Source organism: Lissotriton vulgaris, chromosome 11, assembly GCF_964263255.1.
Source record: "Lissotriton vulgaris chromosome 11, aLisVul1.2, whole genome shotgun sequence".
Lineage (NCBI taxonomy): Eukaryota > Metazoa > Chordata > Amphibia > Caudata > Salamandridae > Lissotriton > Lissotriton vulgaris.
Genome location: NC_141699.1, coordinates 98,123,123 through 98,148,624, shown reverse-complemented (window position 1 = coordinate 98,148,624; position 25,502 = coordinate 98,123,123). Strand labels below are relative to the sequence as shown.

The window sequence follows — 25,502 nt, the reverse complement described above, 5'->3', positions numbered from 1 at the left end:
TTTTAAGTTTCTCAAGGGTGGTGTCAACCTCAGGTCCGAATAAGAAGTATGGGTTAACTGGCTGATTGAGGATAGAAGTTTGAATTTCAGGTTTGAATCCTGAAATCCTCAACCAGGCGTGTCGTCTTAGCATAACACTAGTGTTGATGGCCCTGGCTGCAGTGTCAGCTGCATCTAGAGCGCAGTTAATAGAAGCATTAGTTATGAGTTTCCCCTCCTGGATGAGTAGCTCTGCCCCCTCCTTGTACTGATCAGGTAGGTGTTGCAATAGTGTCTCAAGGGTATCCTAATGTGCCCTGTCATATCTGGCCAAGAGTGCCTGAGTGTTGGCAATGCACCAGATGTTAGCCGCCTGCGCAGCCACTCTTTTTCCTGAAGTCTCCATAACCTTTGACTCTTTGTCAGGAGGAGGGGCATCACCTGTAGACTGGGAGTTTGCTCTCTTACGTGCATTAGAAACAACCAATGAATCCAATGGCAACTGTCCCTTTATATAAGGAGGGTCCACAGGGGCCGGCCGATATTTCCTCTCAATCCTTGGGTTTAACACCCTGGCCCTAGTGGTATCTTTAAAAATGTCAGCAGCATGCTTGAGGACCCCTTTGAGCATGGGTAGGGTTTTGACTGCCCTTTCTGAAGTTAAAAAAGTGTCGACCAGAAAGTCTTCGTCCACGGGGTCAGCATGTAGCTCGACGTCATGATTACTGGCTGCCCTCTCAATAAGGGCGTTAAAAGCAGTTGTGTCCTCAGTAGGAGACGTTTTCACACTGTACACATGAGTGTCAGGGCCAGTCTGCGGATCCCTTGAGTCAGCAGGGTCCGTCCATTGTTGGTCTTGATCATCAGGATCAGTGTCCACATGATAGAGGTCATCCTCATTGTCATTATCCCCTGTCTCCACATCTGAGTATGTTGGGGAATAATTTTGAGGTTCCTGTCCATAGTGATGGAGGGGTTCCACAAGAGCTGGAGAAGTTGTAGAAAGTCTCTTTTTCTTCAAGGGGATCCTATATGATTCCATGGGAGTGTCTGGCATTAACTTTCGTTGTATATGGACAGTCTCCGAGTCGATGAATTGTCTCGGCTCTTGGTCTTCAGGCTCTTCCGTAGCCTCCATTTCCGTCGACACATGTTTAGTGGCGCCGACAGATTGTTTGGGCTCGAACATCTTCGGACGCACCGAGGGTGGTAACCCAAACTTGATAGGTGTCGACGCGGTCTGAACCTGTCCGACCAGCTTCGGCGTCGGGGCCTTCTTCAGTTCTACCGATGTAGCCTTATCCTTGATGCGTTGGAGCGACTCCGACACTTCTTTGGCTATGAACGGACTGGGTCTCGTCGACTCGACTCGACAGGGTCCTTGGAGCCAGTCTTCGACTTGTCCGTAGGCTTCGACGAGGATCGATCCCGTCTTTCGGTTCCAGCCGGTTGTGGAAATTGACACCCTTCGGCGTCGGCTTCGATGGGTCGACGGCCTTGACCTTGGTCTCCGGCGCCCCACCATTGGCTCGACGACCTTCTTGAGTTTTCCGGCATCGACGGCCATTTTCTTTTTCTTCGGCTCCGAGGGGTTTGAGGCCTTGGAGCCGACGAGAGGCACAAGCACTTTCGGTTTCTGCAAAGATGCTGTCGGTTTCGATTTCTTTGTATCGACCGATGGCGGTTTCGAAACCGCAGGCTCTTTAGAAATGTTCGAAGCCGGGCCTTTATGCAGGGCTGTGGAACGAGATTGTGGATCTTGAGTAAGGCCTAGTGGCGATCCCTTGACCTGAGCCTTATTGAGTGCGTTATCTTCGGCCAACGTGTAGCCGGGTTGGCCTAGCTCTTCGCCCGAGCTATCTTCTACGGCCCCAAGGGCCTCCACGTCGTCTCCTACCTCATCGACGACGTTCTCGTCTTCGTCTTGTACCTCCTCGTCTTCGGCGTCATACTCGGAGTCATGGCTCGAAGCCGGATCGGAGCAGTGTTCCTGATCCTCCAGATCAACGACCTCCTCGTCTTCGGTCCCGAAGATGTTCACGGGAACAGGCGCTAACTTCTTCGACTCCAATCGAGCCGCGCCTCGAATCTTGAGGGTTTTCTTCGACCTGAACATGGCACAGGCCATACAGTTGGCTTTGTTATGGTCTGGGGACAGGCACTTGTTGCACACCGGGTGGACATCGATGTGCGGGTATTTTGCATTGCAAAGGGGACACCGCTTGAATGGACTTCTTTCCATTTCAGATCTAAGATCGGGTAGAGTGTGGAAAGAAAAAACCTGTTGAGTCCTCGATGTCCTCTAAGCAAAGGCACCGATACCGAACGAAACAATACCGACGCTATCGAAAGCCATTTGGCTTTGTAGAAAGTTTTCCTAACTTGAGCTAAGATAGTAACATCCGAACCCAATGGCGGAAAAAAAACAATCTGAGGATGGAGAGGATGCCCATGCGCACTGTAGTCCAGGGGAGGAGCCACCTATCTCGTGATACTTCGAAGACCCTTCCAGGACAACAATGTGCAATCATCCGGACCCAACACTAAGCGGAGATCTATGCACAGATATGAATTCAGCAGCCCACATGCCTCGAACCTACATATTCAGGTAAAGCTTTTGAATATGTACACATTTATGCATATTTTGAGTTCACCAGCATCCTGCACATGCCAGAACCCTTTAGGTGGGACACATGGCAGGCAGGGGCTACTTGGCCACAGTCACTGGGGCTGTGTTGTTTGCTTCTACTGTCCTGCGATCCATCCTGCTATGGCTCGATAAACTGGGCCAAGTATATCCCTGTAAGAAAACAGTTTTTTTTTTGGAGATGCGCGCCCCCCCCATCCCAACTACTTGTCCCCATTTGGGTTACCTGATGCTGGTTTTCGACTCTGACAGTGCACAGGAGCCTGCTACCCAGACTCAGTGCCAGTGCACGCGCCCTAAAACTGTTAAGGCTTGTAATGCAGAATCTGAAGGTGGAGGTGTAGAACCTGCCCCTGTGAGGAGACCTGCCCGGAGAGGGAGACGGAACAATGGATATATGGAGTGGTAAAGAAGGTCTGTGTTTCCCACCTTTCTCTGCCAATCCAGGGCTACTAATATGACATATGCCCGGAACCTTCCTCAACACCTGAGGTATCAAGGGTATAGGGGAAACGCATAAAGCAGCTGGGTTCCGAAGTCCAATGGAAGCACATCCCTTAATGTCTCCTACACTGGATACTGGAGGCTGCAGAATATCAGGCAGTGCATGTTGTTCAGAGCGTCAAACAGGTCTATCTGTTGGTTCCCCCATAACCGTAAAATGTAAAGAACTACCTCCAAATGGAGAAATCACTTGTGGTTGGCTGAAAAATGCAGTTTGGGACTGTCTGCACGCACGCTGAGAACTCCAGCAAAATTATTTGCCATCAAACAAATCTGATGATTCTGCACCCTGGACCACAGTGGCAGAGCCTCTCTGCAGAGAAGTTCCAACCCTATTCCCCCTGCTTCTTTGTGTACCACATCGATGTAGTATTGTCCGTCAAGACTTGTACTGACTGACCGCAAAGTGAAGGGAGAAAGGTTTTTAGAGCCGGACGTTATTGCCGCAATTCCAACGGATTAATGTGCAACAACTGTTCCTCTGGAGACCAAAGTTCTTTGACCTCCAGATCCCATAGATGAGTTCCCCATCCTAAGGTGGAGGCATCCAATATAACTGTAGCCACTGGAGAAGAAGGATGAAACGGTTTCCTTTTAGAGAGATTGCTGCACACACTCCACCATTGCAGATCCACTACAGTCTCTCAGGAGATCTTCACAGTTGACTGGAGAACTCTTTTGTGTTGAATCCTCTGCCTGCGGAGACAACACTGGAGGGCCTTCATGTGCCAGCGTGCATGGCTGACCAACAGAATGCAGGAAGCTAATAGATCTAACAAGTGCGAGACCTCCAGGATCTGAATCATTGCTCTATTCTGAATCATTGAATTCATAGCTTGAATGTCCAGAATCCTCTGTAACGGAGGAGGAAAGGCTCGACTTACCTTAGTGTCCAGTACTGCCCCTATGAACACAGTGTGCTGAGAGAGCTATAGGTGAGATTTGGGTTTGTTGAAAGAAACACCCAAGTTAAACAACCACTGAGTGCCAACTGCAAGTGATGGAACACCAACCTGGGGATGAGCCAATTGTCCAGGTAAGGGAATACTGGTACCCCCAACTTTCTGAGATGAGCTTTGACTACTGCCATCACCTTCATGAAGACTCGCAATGCGGAAGTAGGACCAAACGGAAGGACCGCCAACTGATAGTGTTGAGACCCCACTGTTAAGCAGAGATCCTTCCTGTGTGACTGCCGGATAGGGATGTGAAAGTAGGCATCCTGCAAGTCGATTGACACCACCGTCTTCTTTCTCCAGTGCAAGAAGCATCTGAGCTTTTCCTGCTTGAGAAACCAGTTCAAAATCCTGAGTTCTAAAATCGGACACAAACATCCGTCCTTTTTTGGAATCAGGAAATAATGTGAATAACATCCTTGACCCCGTTCCTGCTCTGGAACCAACTCCATAGCACCCTTCTGAAGCATAGATTGAACCTTTTGTTGGAGGAGATTGTCTGCCGAAACAACATTTTGTTGAAGTGGAAAAGGTGGGCTAAATTCCTGGAAGAAAAAGGCGTACCCCTTTTCTACAATATCCAACACCCACATATCCAATGCTGTAGAAACTGGGACACCCATACTCCCACCAGTAAACTATGGTCTGAGATGAGAAAACAAGGGCTGCTTTCCCACAAAGGTGACAGATGAGGATGATTAGGGAACGGGGGCTAACCACTGTCTACCCTTCCCACTCCCCCTATAACTTCTAGATAGGGGGTTGGCTGGCTGCTGTTGCTGCTGCCGAAACTGCTGTCGTCCACAAAAAGAAAAGCTTCTGGCAAAGCCTCCAAAGTCTCTAAGGTCCTGTAATCCTTGGGCTCAGTCTGATGACCCAGGGAGCGAGCTATTGCGTTACTTACTTTAACCCCTTGCATGCTGCCGCGATTCTGCGCCTGTGCGGCACATTCCGATCGCGGGTGCGGTCACGACGGCCGGGAGCCGTCATCAGCACACGAGCTCTGTGTGCCATGATGGCTCCCTGCCGTCATCAGCATGCAAGGGGTTAAACCTCTCCATGGCAGAATCAGCTTTTGCACCAAAACGTCTAGCCCCATCGAAGGGCAAGTCCATCAAGGCATTCTGCACATCTTGGGAGAATCCAGAGCCTCTCAAACATGTATGCCGTCTGGTAGTTATCGACATAGCTATTGTTCTAGCCAAGGAGTCAGCAGTGTCTAGACCCTACTGGATGACCTGACAGGCCTATCCATCACTTAAAAGTTCAGAAAAGTACACTGGGTTGCAGTGACCGCGTTAATCTTGTTCTCCAATGAGGCTACTTAGCAGACTTTTTAGATCACCTATTGCTAGGTTTATTCCTGCAGTGTTCTTTTCGAAGCATGAAATCCATTTCCCTGCCCCATCCAGTAATGACAGTAACTTTGTCCTTAACCCCTCTTTAGCCATCTGAGCCGAAGGCAAATGTAGGATCCCTGTAGTGACCCTCATAAGTACTGGGTAAACTCTTATTTCAGGTGACTCTAATAGTTTCTCCCTAACATGGCAATCCCATCTTTTTAGGCATTCGTACATGTAGGGGGAAGTTCCACTTGGGATCCTCCTCCTCCATGCCGGAGGCAGCCCTCGGCTATAGCCATATCCTCTGGCTCAAATGAATTTCCTTTGGCCAAGGTCTATCATATTGGTATCTTCCCTCGGTCCAGTAGGCTAATGGGTGACAGAATCTCAACTTCCTTTCTTCCTATTAACTCCCTCTGGGTCAACCCAACTTTGTTGTGCGCTCAAGTGGAGCTGCGTACGTCCTCGTCGCTGCTCCACTCGTGTGCACACAAATGCGTCTTGGTTGGGTCAATACCAGGCTGTCTTGGTCTCTTATTTCCTGGTCAGCCCCTCTCTTATGTTGACTGCCGGATGAGGCTCTGATTCCCTAGCAGAGGCCTCTCAATTATTCTGCCTCCGATTCTTCCCCGATCGGTGCCCTGTAACTACCCCTGCTGCACAAGTTACTACTTGTGTAAAGATATATTCGTAAGAGACATTAGTTAGTGATCTGTCTCCAATCTTTGGAGTCGTCATCGGTGCCAGAATGCTGGAAATTAGCAGTAGTGTCACCTCTGCTTAAAAAGCCCACTTTGGATCCTGCCTGTCTCTCCAACTACAGGCCCATATCCTTGCTCCCTTTTCCTATCAAGATTCTGGAAAAATGGGTGACTCGCTCACTCTCAGGTTTCCTGGAAAACATCGGCTGGTTCGATGAGGACCAGTTTGGCTTCCGCCCCGGCCACGGGACGGAGTCCGCGCTGGTGACCGTGTTGGACAATCTTCGTTCGCGTGTCGACTGTGGTCGGGCAGCCTTTTTAGTGCTGCTCGACATGTCAGCCGCGTTCGACACGGTCTGCCATTGGACCCTTGTCAGGAGACTTGAGGAGTGCGGGGTCACTGAGGGGGCAAGAGACTGGCTGACTTCCTATCTTGACGGCAGGCAACAGCTGGTTTCACTTCCACCATTCACCTCCGAGCCAAGGAGTGTAGGACAGGGGGTCCCACAGGGCTCGGCCATCAGCCCTATACTTTTTAATTTGTACCTCCGTCCCTTAGTCCAGCTAATAAAATCTTTTGGTGTCTCGGCATTTAATTATGCCGATGACACCCAGCTGGTCTTTTCACTGGAAGGGAATAACGCGGTCTCGCTGGATACCTTCCATCGCTGCATGGCAGCCACAGCAGACTGGCTACGAGCTAATTCTCTACAATTTAATAGCTCCAAGACGGAGGTACTCCATTGTTCCATCGACAGGATTCCGCGGGCACTCCCAGACAACTTTTGGCCCAGTACCTTTCTTGAGCCAGTACTGGCGGTGGAATCAGCCCATAATCTGGGGGTGATTTTTGGCCCTAACCTACAGCTTGACATACACGTCAATAAAACCACCTCTATGTGTACGATGCTGTTGCGCATGTTGCGCAAGGTTTTGCCCCTTCTCCCCGCTCAAGCAAGGCCGGAAGTAGTTCGTGGGACCATATTAAGTCGCCTCGACTACTGCAATGGGCTTCTTTTGGAGGCCCCAAAAAATCTGACCGGTAAGCTACAGCGGGTGCAAAATATGGCCGCCAAGCTGGCTCTCTCCCGCCCTAGGTCCAGTTCCTCCACCCTTGCCTCAAGAGACCTACACTGGCTCCCGATTCATCTGCGGGTACAATACAAAGCTGCGTGCCTTGTGTTTAAAGCTGTTCACCAACAGGGCCCCAGCCCTTTGCAAAAGATGTTTGCATGGTACTCTGCATCGCGACCCCTCCGCTCTTCTTCGGCGCATCTTCTTGTAGTTCCGAGGTTTCACAGAGTGAGGATGGGTGGCCACTCATTCAGTGTTGCAGTGGCCAAACTTTGGAACTCTCTCCCACTCTCTCTGAGAAGCCACAAGGACTACTTACCCTTTAGGAAAGCGTTAAAAACCAACCTATTTCCATAAAAGGCCTGAGCTGTTAAGTCTATGGTTCTTGATCAAAGCGCCAGGATGCCCTCTGGGTGACAGGTTTTGCGCTCTACAAATACACTAAATAAATAAATAAATAAATAGATTCCTTACCTTAGAATATCCCCAGGCGTCAGACTGGATCTGGAAATTTTTGCGTAGCAATACCCCTGCGCGTCGGTAGGCGTCGTACGCGGCTCCGCATCCATCGTCGGCGTCGTTAGCGCCGGAATGACGTTGTACTTAGACGCCGCCCATGCGCGCTGTCAGTTCTGATACACAGCTTCTCCGCGCCAGATACGCAGAGCCATAATAGAACTAACAATGGTGCCGGATTGCCCGCAGCTCCAGAAGGTTGATGTGGAGCCAGGACTCCGCCGGAGTCCTGAGGCCTCTGATCTCCGCCTCTCCCATGTGGCCCCCCTCCCCCGCCCAGGAGGGACGCATCGGTCACAACTATGTGCTCAGGTTGGGATAGGGAGAGGGATCTGCCGCTGACCCAAGCGTCGGGGTGAGTCAGAAGAGCGGGGTCGCCTCTTCGACTTCTTGTGCCTCTTACCGGAGGACTTGCAGCCCGACGAGTGGTGTCAACTCGCCGAGCTGGGATGACTCCGGCCCGCGACCGGTCCCTCGACCTCCTCCCGGACCGGGACCTCGAGCGGCGTGGGCAGACTGCCAGAGCTCGAGGCGCCTACGGGACCGCTCCCGCCTAGCCTTCGACGTCAAGGCCCGGCAGTCGGGGCATGACTTGTCATCATGGTCGGGCCCCAGGCAATGCAGGCACCGGCGATGGGGGATAGTAACCGACATCAGTCGGTTGCAGTCGGCACAGGGTTTGATCCCGGGCATCCCTACCGGCACCGATGGAGTCGTTCGACTCGAAAAAAGAGATCAATAAGGCCGAAAAAGTTTAGCCAAAAATTGACTAAGGGTACCACTTTTTCTGGATCAGCGCTTGCTGCCGCGGAAAAAAGAAGAACTGACGTCAGCGCACGAGGGCTGCGTCTAAGTACTCCGGCGACGTCATCCCGGCGCCAAAGACACCGACGACGGACGCGGACTGACGCCTGGGGATATTCTAAGGTAAGGAATCTAATACTAACCTGTTTCTTTCCGATATGCAAGGGTAAAGAACAGAGGGGAACTGAGCCTGGAATGTAAACCAGTAGAGCTCCCACTGGCCCTGGGATTGGATGCACATTTTTCATACATTCTGTGGATTTGAATGGACCAGTACAGGATTATGTTATGTTTTAGGAACGGCATCAGAACATGGGGGTACACCAAAAGCCTTCTCAGGCCTTATGTTTTCAGGTTGCATTGCACTACATAGTATATCAAGTAATTAAGCACTACAATGATCATCACCATAAGGTGGTGGTGCACCATTGCTTGTTTCTCTCTTTCCTCTGTCAGCTGATCACCCCTTCACTTAATGTTCTTTTCTACTTCGGATTATACCACCTTCCCTATGGATTCTAAAACTGATTGCTCATCTAGGCAACACCTTCGTCTGCACAATGAACACTGCTGACTAGTAGGATGTGTTGCTATAAAAACCTTCTATGAGCCATACCATGCATAGTGAAGCAAACATTCAAGTTTTCTCACAGAAACAGACTGAGCCATGGGCTGGGCCCAAAACCAATGAATATATTCTACAACAAAACACACAAGATGATGGTCGGAATGTTGCACATTGGCAAAACAAACAGTCCAGCCTGATCTGCCAAGCCATGCTTTCCTTTGGATGTGTCCTCTATTGGTTTCAAAGGGCTCACGTGGGTGTTTTGGTGTCTAACTTCCTTTACTTCGAATGGTTGACACCGAGGTCGCATGAGAGGAGTGGGGCCATCTCCTTGTACCGCCTGTTTTTTAGGTGTTATCTCCCACACCCGTTTGCACTTACACTGAATTCGCTCTTCCTCTTCCTATTGCTCCGCTTGTATTCTGTCTCTAATTTAATTACATTACTTTTTATGTCGATGTTGGCTCAAGTACCAACAAGTATTCCTTCCGAGTGACCTTTGCCTCCCGATTGCGCAAGGAAAGCCACGTGTCTGTTACTGCCATGGACGGTTTCATTAAATCTAGTTATCAATTACTCAGTGTTGAGCAGTTTGTTACTTCCAAGCCATGATTCTTCTTTTAATCAGAATATAGATGTAAATTTAACATTCAGCACTACACTTTAAATTGCTTCTGCAGTTGGCTGCACGTTTCTCTTCTCTAACCCACCCACTCTGCTTTTGAATTTGAATGGGCTCCCACCCTCTTCGTGAAACGTTTGACCTTATTTTTTGTTTTGTTATATATTGCAGACTAGAGCCGAAGGTATTGTGTTGCGTCACCTGAGCGCCAGCTTAATTTTTACACAAGATCACAAATTAAGCAGGAAACATCAGCCATTTCCTATCCTCAGAAAAGGTATGAGGCACATAGATGCCTTTGCCTCTCCGTGATGAGAGAGTGTGACACGATGAATAGAAGGATTAAGGTGGCTGCAGTAAGGCACGGGACCTTTTACACTGCACTGAAGTTTATCAGTCAATATCGCCTGGAAATATGCATTCTTGGATGCTTAGTTTTGAGTCCAGTGTTGAAAAAAGGTTACTGGATCTCCCAAAACAAGCAGTCACTGTGCCCTGCTCCTTGGTATTCACCAGTGGTACAAAAGGGGGTGGTGATGGACGAAGCATCTGAATCAATCAAACACTCACACCCAGTCAAAAGATCTGGGTTTAATCCATCACCGTTCTTTAGCCCACTCTGTTTCCCCATTTCAACATGGCTATATGCAAATCAGTTTGACCCTGTGCCTCATGGGAACAGTCCAGCCCAAACTGCCAAGCCATGTCTTCCCTGGACCGGAAATAAGCTTCCGAGGACCGGTTTCTGGCATTCCAGCCGTCTTCAGCCCGGCTTGCTTGAATCCAGTGGCAAAGTGAGCAAGGGACTCACGTCTGAGCATACCCTGCCACACTTATGGCGGCCAAAAGCGGTACAAAAGGGGGTGGTGATGGCACAGTCTACAGACCCTTCTGGATTTCGTGATTTACAAAACAAATCATGAAATTGTCAGTCTTGTAAAAAGCCCACGCTTTATCCAAAAGTGCCTACGAAAATCTAAGAATGCAACTCTCCTTGTTTTGGTTCAGTGTCCCCCTCGCCACTGGTTTTTAATGTAAGCTAATTATGCACTTAAAAGCAACAACAAAAAACTAGCCACGGATATGTAATGCTCTCTGACGAAATCTCATGTTCTGCGAGAACAAACAGTCTTGGGGTTGTACGCTGGTGAAAACATACACATTTTAAATTGCGGTTCAACTAAAATCCTGCTCTCGTCTACCAGTAAAATAACTCCGTAAGGCAAAAACTGAGGGCCAACCCTTCATCTGGTGAGAAGAAAAGTTAAAACACTGCAGCCAACAACACATAAAATAAAAAATGTACACACAACCATAAGAACAAAAGAACAGGTATGCAAAATATACTGGACTTACTTTGACTCTTACCCAATGAGCTCTATACCACAATCCCTGTCAACTAAGATCTGTATACAGCAGCCATTTTACTTTACACCAGTGCAGAGGGCTCCCTACACATGGCCCAATGTATTTAGTGTACTTTTATGTAAATTATTCCTCACACGTATTCAAGCTATCAGTCTGTGATAGGTCAAGAGCAACACAATAACCCTAACTGAATACGAACACTGAAGGGTTTGCTTTCCAAGTGAAACTGTGAAATCATTTGGAGTGGAAGGAGGGAAGCATGTTCAATACGTGATTGCCACACACAGCCTGCTGAAACATCCACAGTATCTCACCTGGTGGGTCTTGCTGTAGGTGTACAGATAAGCCAGCCTGTAGAGGCTCTTATAGTGCTGTGGAAAGCGGCTAAGGCACAGGCGGAAGGCGCTGGTGCATTGCTGTGTCAGGACATTGCACCGCTCCTCAAAGTCTGTGGGAAGACTCTGAGGGTAGTCAGGAAATTCCCCACAAGTCTCTGATCTTTTCCTGGAGTCCCACTGGGCAGGAGGTGGTGGAACAGGCTTCGGAGTAGTGGAAACTGCCATTTGTACACATGAATCAGAAAATACTTTCTGGCCATGCTCTCCACTGCACAGAATTTCGGATATTTCTGCTGTCTCTTCAGGCTTTCCTGCAAACAGGAAAAAAAGAGATGCTATTCAGTCATTCCCACTATTAACCTGTGGCAATTGCAACTAAACTTATTTCTAGAACCAGCCTATTGCACAACCTGCGAGAATAACTATTACCAGCTTCCAGGACTGTGAATGGTACAGTAAAGACACCAAGATATTTCAATTCAGTCACTCTTGCCCAGATCAAGTTATTTACATTTACAAATTCACAAGACAACCTGCACTCACACTACCCTGAGCAGTAACATGACGATATAAAGCATTAAATCCCAAGCAATCTTACCTAAATACCCCACCTCTCACTCAACAGTCACACCAATGTAGCCAATCTCACAAGCTTTGAAATTCTGTCGGGCTTAACTAGCTGTGAAGTCACAGCCTTCTACACTTACACAAGCCCTATGGAGGTCCAGCATTATATTTACACCCTAAATCTAAAACCACATCCACCACCTTTTGGCAAAACCAAAACAAAGAAATGTCAACAACTTTGCAGTTTAGTGCGCTGCAAAAGTGTTTAGTCCTGTTAATATAGTACAAGGGTATGGTTGAAGTCAAGGGTTTGAAGGGCCCTCTCTCCAACCAAGTCTGACTGAGGGAAAAACAAAGGGAGCTCTATGGTCTGGTTGAGGTGGATGGTAGACACCACATTGGCAAGGTACATATGGTTATTTCGGAGGACAAACTTGTCATTATGAACTTGAAAAGCTCCTCTAAAGGGAGGGCCTGCAGCTCGCTATCGTTTCTTAAGGATATAACAGCTACAAGGAAGATGACCTTCCAGGAGAGATATTGTGAGGGGCATGAATGTAGTGTTTCAAATGAAGGACCCATGAGTCTGGTATGAACAACATTAAGGTTCCAGATGGGGGTGAGTGCTCCCTATTCTGCAAGTAGGCTGCAATAGATGCCACTTGAAGGTGTATGATGGTGCAAACTAGGCCTGATTTTTGCAAGTGGACGTGACAGATAATAACCTGGACTGCAGGTTTAGGAGGGTCCAACTGCTTGGAAATGCAGTGATGGACAATCCTTTTCCACTCAGCCGCATTACAGACTTGCATAGTGGGTCTTCATGCTTCTTTTAGGCTATCCATGCAATCTTGAGAGAGATGTAGCTAACCGAAATCTAGGACGTCAGGAGTCACATTTTTAAATTGAGCTTTCTAGGGGTGGGGTGCTGGATTTTACCTTGGCTCTGAGGAGATGGAGCAGTGTGTTGTGGAGCTTCTTGTGGTGGACAACGGACATCTCGAGGAGGGTTTAGAATCCCGCTTGTCAGTCACGTTGGGGTCACTAAGATGATAAGGGATATTTGCTGAAGCTTCCGAACCACATACCGAAGTGGGAAAGGAGGAAAAACGTAGACAACGATCCCCGTCTAATTCATCGCTGAGCATTGCCCTTGGACTGTGGGAATCTGGAGAAAACGTTTTGGCACTTTGCGTTTCAGGTGGTGGTGAAGACGTTGACCTCAAGGACCCCCCGCCCCTATTGGCAGAAGTGCGGGTGTAGGACTTGTAGGTGAAGTTCTCACTCATGGACTTGCATCAGCATCCTACTGAGCCGTTCTGCAGAGTTGTCCTCTCTTGGAAGGTACTCTGCCAGTAGGTATATCCAATGGTGAAGTGCTTAATGCCAAATGATGTACACTACTGTTGATAACTGCAATGAATGTGTGCCACCTTGCTTTTGGATATAACACATGGTGGTCCTTTTTGTCCGTCTTTATTAGGACTACTTGGTGCTAAATCTCCTTGAAAAAAGGTTTTGAGAGCTAAGGAGCCAGGAGCTTGAAGTAACTGATGTGGAGACCCCTTTATTGTGGTGATCACGTCCTTAACATTCAAAGATGAATAGGTGGCTGGGAGAAAAGAGCACACACACTAAATGTAGACACAAATCAGGAAGTTGCAGCCGATGAAGAAATCACGTAATGGGTGCTAAAGAAGGGAGAAGAGCCACCATTCATTCTTCTGTAGGGTCAAGACCAAATCATACGTAAAGCTTCGAGCACTCCCAAATAATTCAATGTAGAGTTGCAAAGTAAATGTTCCACCAAAAGCCTTTTTCTCAAAAGCGTCTTTCAAATCTTTGCCATGCCAACAAGTGTTTCATCTATGCTAATCAAGAATATACCAGGGCTATGTATGCAATCACAAAGTCTCCAAGTATCTAGTTATCCAATTCTCTAGCGCAATCATGAAATATGGGCGCAAAGTAGTCAATCTAGAAACAATTGTCCAGTCTCTAGGAAGAGTGCTTCAGAAATGCGCAACACATGTGGACTGCCAGGCGCGAGTCTGGGACCCGTGTGACCATTGTGCTGTTAGGCCCTGTTGAAGAGGACGCATGTGCAGCCTGGTATGGGAGACTATGGCTATGCAGGAAAAAGCCTTTACAACGCGGCTTCAAGCATGCATTCCGCTTTACCGGAAGCTAAACAAAACTTGCCTTAACCACGAATATGCATGGTTGAGGCAATCGGTCGCTCTACCTTACTAAGAGGGCGGAGAGAAGAACCGGAAGGGAGGACCTGCACGAAGGACAGGGACGTGACGAGGTAAGTTTGGCAGGAGCTGGTGGGGTGTAGGTTTTAAGGAAAGGGGACAGTTTTAGGACTCAGGGCAAGGGGGCTGAAGAGGATAGGTTTTAAGGGAGGGGCCCGATTTTAGGGCTCAGGTAGACGGGCTAGGGTCGGTTTTAAGGTAGGGGGCATAGTTTCAGGGCTCAGGGCAGGGGGAAGGAGCAGTTTTCAGTGCAGGGGGCAGTTTATAGGGCTCAGGGGAGGTTGGGGTAGGTTTTGAGGTAGAGGGCAGAGTTTTAGTGCTCAGGGCAGGGGAAGTCAGGATAGTTTAAGGTTTGGATAGTTTTCAGGGCTGGGGGAGGTTAAAGGGCAAGTTTCGGAATTTTAGGACTCAGGGCAGAGGGCTGAGGTGTGAACTTTACCACACATCCCTTTAGCAAACATGCCTTTACCACGAAATTGCGTGGTAAAGAAATGTGTTGTTTAGGTGCATTCGTTGTTGGGGCTGAGTGTTAGAGGCGCAGGTGGTTGAGCCATGCGTGCCTCTGTCATACACCCTGACTATGCATGAAGCCATAATTTCAAGAAGGAGAAAAACTGTTTTTACTGTGATTTGACGATCTGGCTGAAAACAAAACAGGATCTGCTGGAATGTCTGAACCCTGGCCTGGCTAGAAAAGGCCTTGCTGGAGGAAGGGATGGATTTGAAGGGGCTGGAGGTGGTACTTGGCAGCATTTATGGTGAACCCCAATCTGTGGAGGAGCAATATAGGGGCTTGGGTGACACAATACATTGTTGCTTGCCTGCACTCTTGACCATTCAATCATCTAGGTAGGGGAACATGTGTGTGCCACCTTTTATGAGATGGACGACAGACCACAGCTGAGCATTTGATGCAGTGTTGACTTCTTATGACAAACTGTAGGTAGTGACGATGGATGGGTATGTGAAAGTCACCTTGCTGAAGCAGTGAGATTACATCCTGCAGAGTTACCATTTGGTAATGCTCTACAAGGATGTTCTTGCTAAGGGGCCAGAGGACTAGTATGGGCCTTAGAGACCTGTCCTTTTTGGGGATTAGAAAAGATAGAGACTACAACCCACTTTCAGTAATGCTGCGGTGGCACAAGGTCTATTGCCCCTTTGAGGATGAGTGCCTGAACCTCTTCTTGAAGAAGGTGCTGGTTCTCTGGACTGAAGGTTTTTTTGTAGGGTGAAATGTTTTGTGTGGTTGATGAACAACCCCCTGATGTTTGCCCTCAACAAGAGTTGTGTGATCGAGGGCGACAAAGGGAGTCACTCCCTGGAGGTAGCAGCTCCTTTAGCTGAGTCTCCTTTGCCCCTACCCCTAGCGTTGTTGCCTCTGTAGTCCCCTTTACATTACCCTGTGTTAAATGTTGGTGGTATGGTCCCTGTTGCCTCTGAAAGGAGATGGGTGGGCTTGGAGAGGTGGTCCTACTAACTCCCCTGTGACCCCATAAAGAACAGCCGCTGAGTAGATGTTTGATGGGCATCCACAGACTTGACTGGGTCAGTGTCTTTTTTAAGCATTTCGAGCATCTGGTGCACCTGCAATACGAAGAGATGTTGATAATCAAATGCCAGGTTAAACAAATGCTGCTTTACCTCTGGGTTAAGGCCAGGGGTTTGAAGCAAGGCATGATGTCTGACTAGGATACTTGTGTTGACATCTCTGGTTGTGGAGTCGGCCGCATCTAGGAAGCAGCAGATAGTGGCATTAGAGATGGTCTTCCCCTCAGTTACCAGCTCTTGCCCATGCTGCCTTTATCCTCAAGGAGATGTAAGGAATATGCTACTTACCAGTATGCATCTGTTCTTGGCATAGAGGGCTGCAGAGTGGTACATTATGAATAGATCGCCATCTGGTGTTGGGCTCGGATGATTGCACTTTGTTTTTCTCTTGGAGAGTCTTTTGTATCTTGGTGACTCCTCCCTTGGTTGGTAGTGCGCATGGGCATCGGCTCCATCCTTAGATTGTTTTGCCATAGTAGGGTTAGATGGAGTAGTATAGTAGAATACAGATAAGAGTGCCCATGTAAGTGTATCTAAATAAGATAATGTTGGAACAGACACAGGTTTCCGGGGAGGCTGGGAGGGCATGTACCACTCTGCAGCCCTCTATGCCAAGAACAGATGCATACTGGTAAGTAGCATATTCCGTTCGAGGCATATGGGCTGCAGATGGTACATTATGAATAGACTATACAGCAGTTCTCTCCCTAGCGGTGGTCGCCCGTGTCTGTTGCAACTGTCTGAAACAATGTTTTTAATACTGCTTGTCCCACTCTAGCTTGTTGTGTTGTGTGCACATCTACACAATAGTGTTTTGTGAAGGTGTGCGGTGTAACCCAGGTAGCCGCTTTGCATATGTCATCTAGTGGAATGTTTCCCAGAAATGCCATAGATGCTCCTAGTTTACGTGTAGAGTGAGCTCTAGGAGGAACAGTTAATGTTCTCTTTGCCTTTAAGTAGCATATTTGAATGCATTTTACAATCCATCTGGCAATGCCCGCTTTGGAGATGGGATTGCCTTTATGTGTAGGAGAAAACGCAACAAATAGCTGTTTTGTCTTTCTGAAAGTTTGTGTTCTTTCTATATAGTACAATATGGCCCTTCTAACGTCCAGTGTATGTAGGGCTCTCTCAGCTACTGTTTGTGGTTTTGTAAAGAAAACCAGTAATTCCACTGACTGATTGATGTGGAATGCTGAAATAACCTTCGGTAAGAATTTTGGGTTTGTTCTAAGAACCACTTTATTTTGGTGTAGCTGCATAAATGGTTCTTGAATCGTAAAAGCCTGCAGTTCACTTACTCTTCTAAGTGACGTGATAGCTATGAGGAAGGCCACCTTCCATGTGAGGAATTGTATTTCACACCTATGCATAGGTTCAAAGGGTGGCCCCATTAGTCTGGTAAGCACTATGTTGAGATTCCAGACTGGGGAAGGTGGTCTTCTTGGTGGAATGACTCTTTTGAGTCCTTCCATGAAAGCTTTAATTGCTGGTACCTTAAACAGTGACAGATGTTGCCTGTTTTGTAGATACGCCGCTTTAGCTGCGAGATGAACTCTGATAGAGGTATATGCTAGGTTACATTGCTGTAAGTGTAATAAATAGCAAATGATTTGTTTAGTGGATGTGTCCAGAGGGTTGATGTTCTTACTGTTACAGTGTATAGCAAACCTCTTCCATTTTGCTGCATAGCATGCTCTGGTGGTAGGACATCTTGCTTGCTTAATGATTTCCATGCATTCTGGTGGTAAATCTAAATACCCAAACTCTATGACCTCAGGAGCCAGATCGCTAGGTTCAGTTGTTTGGGATCTGGGTGCATTATTTCTCCATGGTTCTGTGTAAGATGCATGGGTAATAACCTTAGCTTTTGATGTGGTACTTGTGAGAGTTGAAGCAGCGTGGTGAACCACGGCTGTCTTGCCCACGTGGGTGCCACTAGTATCATTGTCATTGAGTGTTGTTGTAGTTTCCGAACCAGTAATGGAATTAGTGGTAGAGGAGGGAACGCGTAAGCAAATTTGTTGGACCAATTTATCCACAGTGCATTGCCCTGGGACCTTTGGTGTGGGTACCTGGATGCGAATTCTTTGCATTTTGCGTTCTGATGATTGGCAAACAGATCTATCTCTGGTTGCCCCCATTTTTGGAAGAATGGCTGTAGTATTTGGTCGTGCAGCTCCCATTCGTGTACTTGTTCTGACTGTCTGCTTAGGATGTCTGCTATTTGATTTTGAACTCCTGGTAGGTGTTCCGCTAACAGGTAGATCTTTTGAGGAATGGCCCATCTCCATATGTCCTGTGCTAGTCTGGACAGTTGGAGAGAGTGTGTCCCCCCCTGTTTTTGAATGTAATACATTGCAGTCATGTTGTCTGTTCTGATCAGGACTGCTTTTCCTGCTATTTGCATTTGGAAAGCTTTTAGAGCTAGAAATACTGCTAATAGTTCTAGGTAGTTGATGTGCAGTTTCTTTTGCTGCACACTCCACTTCCCCTGTACTGTGTATTTGTCCATATGCGCTCCCCATCCGGAGAGCGATGCGTCCGCTGTTATTATCACGTGTGGAATTGGCTCTAGGAACGACCGTCCCTTGGAAATGTTTTCTGTTTTCCACCACTTCAGAGAGCGATACGTCCGGTCGTTTACCAACACCAGATCCGTAATCTGACCTTGAGCCTGATTCCACTGTGTCGCTAGACACTCTTGTAGTGGGCGCATTTGCAGTCTGGCATGTGGTATTAGCAGTATGCAGGAGGACATCATGCCTAATAGTTGCATAAACACTCGTGCTGGTAGTAAGTGTTGTGGTTGAAATCTTTGTATTAACCCGACCATTGTCTGTACTCTGATTGGGTTGGGGTATGCTATTGCCTTCTCTGTGTCTACTGTAGCCCCCAGGTATTGCTGAATCTGGTTTGGTTGCAGGTGTGATTTTTTGTAGTTCACCGTGAACCCTAGGTGGTGCAGCAATTGGATTGTCTTCTGTGTGTTGTGAAGACATTCTTCCTTTGACTTGGCCTTTATTAGCCAATCGTCCAAGTATGGGAAGACATGTATTTGTTGTCTTCTTAGGTGTGCTGCCACCACAGCTAGACATTTTGTGAAAACTCTTGGTGCTGTTGTGACACCGAACGGAAGGACTTTGAACTGATAGTGTTGTCCTTCTAACACAAACCTTAGGTATTTTCTGTGGGCTTTGTGAATTGGGATATGAAAGTAAGCGTCTTTTAGATCCAGTGTAGAAAGAAAGTCCCCTTTCTTCAGTAAAGGAAGTACTTGTTGGAGCGTGACCATGTGGAAATGCTCCGAATGTATGTAAGCATTGAGAGGTCTGAGGTCTAATATTGGTCTTAGGGACCCGTCCTTTTTGGGGATCAGGAAGTATAGAGAGTATACTCCTGTTCCTTGTTGATCCTTTGGGACCTTCTCTATTGCATGCTTTTGTAGGAGTGCTAGCACTTCTTCTCTTAACAATGTCAGATGATCTTGACTCATTGGACGCTGTTTGGGGGGGATGTTTGGTGGGGTAGCTGTGAGTTCTAGGCAATAACCATGTTGGATAATTTGTCTCACCCACTTGTCTGACGTGATGTTTTCCCAGACAGGTAGGAACTGTGATAGACGTCCCCCGACCGGTGTTATGTGGTCTGGGGGGAGTTCTATGAAGTCACTGTTTTGGTGTTGAGGCGTTGCGGTTGTTATTATTTCCGCGGCCTCTACCCTTATTGTTGTTACCTCTGTAACTGCCTCTTGAATTACCTCTGGGTGATGTTGGTGTGAAAGATGTGGATTGCTGATTCGTTCCTGTGTTCTTTGAGCCCCCTCTATAGGTGGATCTACGAAAGGAACCTCTGTGTGTTGGCTGTTGCAATGCTCCCATTGACTTAGCCGTTTCTGTATCTTTCTTCATTTTTTCTAATGTCTCGTCTGTGCTTGAACCAAACAATGTTTTCTGATCAAATGGTTTGTTCAATAGGGCTGTTTGTACTTCTTGTTTGAATCCTGAGATTCTAAGCCATGCATGCCTTCTTAGCATGACACTGGTGTTAATAGACCTTGCTGCAGTGTCTGCTGCGTCTAATGCACACTTAATGGAAGTATTGGTTATTATTTTACCTTCCTGTATTAATTGATCTGCTTTTTTCTGGTGTTCTTTTGGGAGATGTATGAGAAGTTTTTCTAACTCATCGTAATGTGCCCTGTCGTAACGTGCGAGTAGTGCTTGTGTATTGGCTATACGCCAGCTATTCGCTGCCTGAGATGCTACTCTCTTGCCTGATGCATCTATTAACTTCGACTCTTTATCTGGTGGAGGAGCCTCTCCTGTAGATAATGAGTTTGCTCTTTTGCGAGCGTTTGAGACCACCAGCGAGTCTAGAGGTACATGTCCTCTAATAAATATTGGGTCCTTTGGAGCCGCTTTGTATTTTTTATCAATTCTCGGGTTTAACACCCTGGCTCTCACTGGGTTTTCGAATATTTCCTCTGTGTGACTAAGAAGACCCTTTAACATAGGAAGAGTACCTGATGTTCTCTGTGCATTAGGTAGAGTCTCTAACAAGAAATCCTCTATTTGAGGTTCTGTGTGCATATCTAGTTTGTGATATTTTGCTGCCCTATTAATGAGCTGCACAAACCCTGTGTTATCATCAGGTGGTGAAGGCTTTGAGGGATATAGCTCTGGGTCGTTGTCCTCATCTGACCCTACATCATAATTTTCCCATGGGTCCTCCTCATCTGGGATAGTTTCGTCATCCCCCTGAGGTTCTCCCTCCCCTAGATCACTGTCTACCTCTGACTGAGGTGTAGCTGGTCTTGGTGTGGAAGGTGTAGGAATATTTGGCCTATTGTGAGGAATAGGAGAAGAGGGTGTGACTCTAGGACGAGGAGAAGCAGGAGGAGTTATATTCGTCCCCATTGTTCTCTTTTTTGAAGGAAGAGGTTTATCTTCTGACTGTTCACTCTTTCTCTTCTTTGTGACCACTTTCCCAGTTTGTGGATCAATAAACAAGATCTTTTGTTTGGGATCTGTCTGTTGCTCCTGAATCGGTACCGAAGGTCCTGGTTCCGAGAGGTGCTTTTGTTTTCGATCGTCAGATCTTGTTGTTTTCGCCACCGAATGCCTGCTCGATTCCGACTTTCTTGGTATCGAGTGTCTCTTGGGCGATAAGTCATATTTATGTTTCGACATGGAATGTTTTGATACCGAGCTCTCTTTTGCATGTAGCCTCGGTGCCGAAGTCGATGTCGCCCTTTTCTCGGATCCGACATGGTGGGAGTCCGAGTGTTTCGGTTTCAGTTTCGGTTTCGTTGCCGGGCCCGAGGGCGGGGCGTCGGAAACTTTTTTCAGCGGTTTGACCGGGCCCGAGGGCGGGGTCGTTACCGCACGGGGTCGGTTTTTCGGTAAGGGGACGTCGTCACTCACGGTTTGTTGATCGATGAGTTCTTCGGTCTCCGACTGGTCCCCTTCCGACCCCGACTGTTCTTCTTCTTCCTCGATTTGCTCGTCTCCGAACAACTCTGGGATCGCTTCCGCCTGCATTCTGGAAACCTCGTGTCTTCGAGCTCGACGATTTCTAATCGTTAGCTTGGAGGAGAATGCTGCACAGGCTTCGCAGTCCCTGGATTCGTGTTCAGGCGATAGACAGAGGTTGCACACCTCGTGTAGGTCCTTGTGTGGGAACTTAGCACCACACGTTGGACATTTTTTGAATGGAGTCCTTTCCATGGACTCCGGGCTTGACTGCGTCGAGAAAGGCCTCCTGTTCTTCGACGTAGATCCAAGTTTTTCTCTTCGATTTTTTATTTGCAACGCGTCGGAATGGAAATGAACGCGTTCGATAACAATACCGTCGAATTGGAAAGGGAATACGCGCCGATAAATCACTTTCTTCTGAAGTTGATCTGGAGCGTCTCGATCCTCATCCGAACCCGATGGCGGAAAAAAACAATCTAAGGATGGAGCCGATGCCCATGCGCACTACCAACCAAGGGAGGAGTCACCAAGATACAAAAGACTCTCCAAGAGAAAAACAAAGTGCAATCATCCGAGCCCAACACCAGATGGCGATCTATTCATAATGTACCATCTGCAGCCCATATGCCTCGAACATGTAGTTCCTCTATCTCATCCCAAAGAGCCCAATTATTGCAGGAGAGCAGGCTAACTAAGACGGAAATCCTCTAATCTGTGGATGATTGCACTGCTACCCTTTTGCCTTCTGTGTGTTGCTTTTTACTCTCCTTGTCAGGAAGGGGAGCGTCTCCTGTAGTCTGTGCATTCATGTGCTTACACGAGTTTGGATCATCCTTGATAAAACTTGGGTACATAGACTGTGTGTCTACAATTAGGGCAATTAAAATCCCCTAGCAGTTCCCTACCATACATTGAAAAAGCTAGGAGGGTAAAAATATAAAAATGTTCTTAGGGATTCGTATCCTGATGAATGCCATCAACCCATAAGGTTGGTAATCTATGGCAAAAAGATGTTGATACGAGAGACAGGGTAATAGTGTCGCTGCTTGCCCATATACCCTGTTTTTGAATTTGTAATCCTGCCAAGTGGGATCCATAATAAAGACAGCGGATACCCACTTACGCAGCGAAACAAATATTAAAACTGTCTGAGGGATCCCTACTGTATCATTTCTTTCTTTTCTATATTCTGTTTTCTCAGCACTCCTCCCTGGATGTTGGCCTACATCAGGGAGTCGCAGCAGTCCTATGATGACGTTAAACGAAGTAATAAGTAAAGAGATGTCCATGCATAAAAGGAAAAAGAGATATTACAAAATACTGCAATGACCACAGGCGTCCGTGGAGGAGTGTGGGCACATATGAATCAACAGCACTACATGCCATGAGCAGATGCTTATAGGGCAACTAATATTTCCCGTTCCAGGCATGTGTGGCTGTAGAAACACATTATGTGCATAGACTGTAAAACAGTCTTCCCCAAAAGCAGTGGCAGGAGCGAGGTTAAGGGAGGACCATTTCCCAAGAAGAACCTAACATTAATTTCACGGAACATCAACGGAAGCGGCAAGATGGGCGAGAACAAAAACCTGAGGCGATTCCTGGAAACAGGAGACATACTCTGCCTTCAAGAGACCTGGGCTTTATCTAAATCACCATTGGCAGGGTTCTATGAACATCATGTTACAGCAATAAAAAAGAGCCTTTTTGGTCGCCCTTCCGGCGGTTTATCAGTTTATATAAAACATGGTAGTTCCCTCGCAGTGACCAGAATAAACCTGAATTCATCCGGGCTGCAAGCCCTTCAGATGGAAGGCCTGAAACACACCTCACAGCCAATGTGCCTCCTAATAATAAACTGCTATGTCAACCCAGCACAAACCAGCATGAAAGACCAGTTGGAGACACCAACGTGGGAATTAGACGACCTGCTAATTAAATATAAAACTCATCAGGTAATTCTAGCTGGAGACTTTAACATGAAGGACCTCGACAATGCGGCACTTCCACATCGAGGGTCAGAAAGGGCCGCACCCTTTCACGACTTACTAGACAATCATAAGTTATCTTCAACTCACGCTGCAAAAGCACCACACGCAAATGTTGGGCAACCACAGCAGACTTTCCGGGGCATCTCGAGAATCGACTATATCATGGTCAGTGAAACAATGGCAGCCATTTTGGAAGATTTCACAGTCGAGGATAGGTCGGAAAGCGATCACATGCCACTAGTAGCAGTGTTCAAGCTGGAACTTCCATCAGCCTTGAAGTTCCAAACCATCGAAGAGTCCAGAGGAGAATAAAATCATAGCCTCCTCAAGAGAATTAGATGGACAGATGAGACGGGCGTGAGGCTTCGAAACTGGCTGGATCTAAAACAGGATGAGATCCCAGCAATGTCGTCTTCACGATAAAAACTGGGAGACCACAGTAGAGGAGATGCAAGCTTGGGCCATCCCCAGCAACAACGCTCAAGGCCCAAAAAACAATCAACAGCCAGAAGCATCCGCCCACCTAAGGACATAAATGATTCAGAAAAGGGGGGGGTGATGAACAGAGTGTCTGAATTAAGCAGACCACTCTTACCCAGTCCAAAGATCAGGGCTTGATCCATCACCGTTTTTTAGCTCACTGCACCATCCCAGCTCAGAACTTGGCTATATGCAAATTAGTCTGACCCTGGCCCAGTGCATCATGGGAACAGGGCAGACCAAACTACCAAGCCAATTCTTATACTGGGAAGGAAACAAGCTACCGGGGACCGGTTTCTGGCATTTCAGCCGTCTTCGGCCCGGCTTGCTTGAATCCTGATGGTGCAATGAGCTAGGGACTCACATCTGAGTATACCCTTCCACGCTCATGGTGGACAAAAATGATTCAGAAAAGGGGGTGGTGATGAACAGAGTGTCTGAATTAAGCAGACCACTCTTACCCAGTCCAAAGATCAGGGCTTGATCCATCACCGTTTTTTTTGCCAGAAACCGGTCCCCGGTAGCTTGTCTCCTTTCCGGTGAAGAATTGGCTTGGTAGTTTGGACTGCCCTGTTCCCATGAGGCACTGGGTCAGACTAATTTGCATATAGCCAGGTTCTGAACTGGGGTGATGCAGTGAGCTAAATAATGGTGATGGATCAAGCCCTGATCTCTTGACTGGGTAAGAGTGGTCTGCTTAATTCAGACACTCTGTTCATCACCACCCCCTTTTTGAATCACCTAAGGACATAGGCGACAGCAAACGCCTTTTGCGCAAGGCACTTGCAATAATGAAAAGAGGGGGCAGACAAACGGATGGGACCCCGATTGCAGCATAGAGGTCAGCCCTAAGAAAGAAATGGTGGGAACACAAAAAAGCCCACATAGAGAGGGAATGGATCAAAGTCTTCTCCCTGCTTAAACAGAATAATTTAGCAGGATTATGGAGACATATAAACCGGCTAAGCAGCAGAGGAGCTGAAAGAGAAAACGGTGTGGCAGAACAAGACTGGCTGGTCCACGTAAAGCATCTATATTCAATCACCCATGTAAACACAGGCAACACAGATGAGCCTAACTGCGGGGCGGACCACTTCCAACAACCTTGGGCAAAGACCGAAAATTTGACCCCCAGCCCTCGAAATCCACCTGAAGGTTACATAGACCAGACAGAGATGCGTTACACACCGGCAGCCCAGATAAACCCTCAAACGGTTATTAAGATACTTAAGAACATGAAGAACGATGGGGCCCCTGGGCCAAACCGGATACCCGCACCAGTTTTTAAATAGGCCCCTGACTTTTGGGCAACCGTCCTCACTCCTCTTTATAACTCTCCTTAATGAAAGCAAAAAACCCTGATTCTTGGAGGGGCTCTATATTAGTCCTAATTTTTAAAAAAGGAGATCGTTTAAAGCCATCAAACTATAGGCTCATTGCTCTGCTCCACCTCGAAGCCAAGGCTTACGCCCGCCTCATATTGAAGGACCTGGAGACATGGGCCTAAGAAAAAAGCATCATCCCCTGCCATCAGACCGGATTCAGACCACAGTCATCGACAATGGATAACATTCTGGCGATAGAGCACCTAGCAACTGAAGCAGCAAAAAAGACAAATCCACCACTCTCTTGCTGCTTCATTGACTACAGCAGAGGCTTCGACAAAGTGGTACGAAATAGGTTATGGTGGAAATTAGAATACTGGGGCGTTCCACCAAACCTATTGAAGGCAATTACATCGCTATACGAAGGAACCTG

The 25,502-nt window shown here is 47.5% G+C and overlaps 1 protein-coding gene across 4 annotated transcripts in view; it reads right to left on the bottom strand.

Moving 5' to 3' along the window:
* CABIN1 (calcineurin binding protein 1) overlaps positions 1-25,502 on the bottom strand; it is a 1,446,726-nt gene that overhangs the window by 571,932 nt on the left and 849,292 nt on the right. For all 4 annotated transcript variants that reach the window (XM_086942778.1, XM_086942776.1, XM_086942775.1 and 1 more), the window contains one exon: positions 11,397-11,731. In XM_086942778.1, coding sequence (XP_086798904.1) covers positions 11,397-11,731 — 335 coding nt within the window. The remainder of the gene's footprint in view (positions 1-11,396; positions 11,732-25,502) is intronic.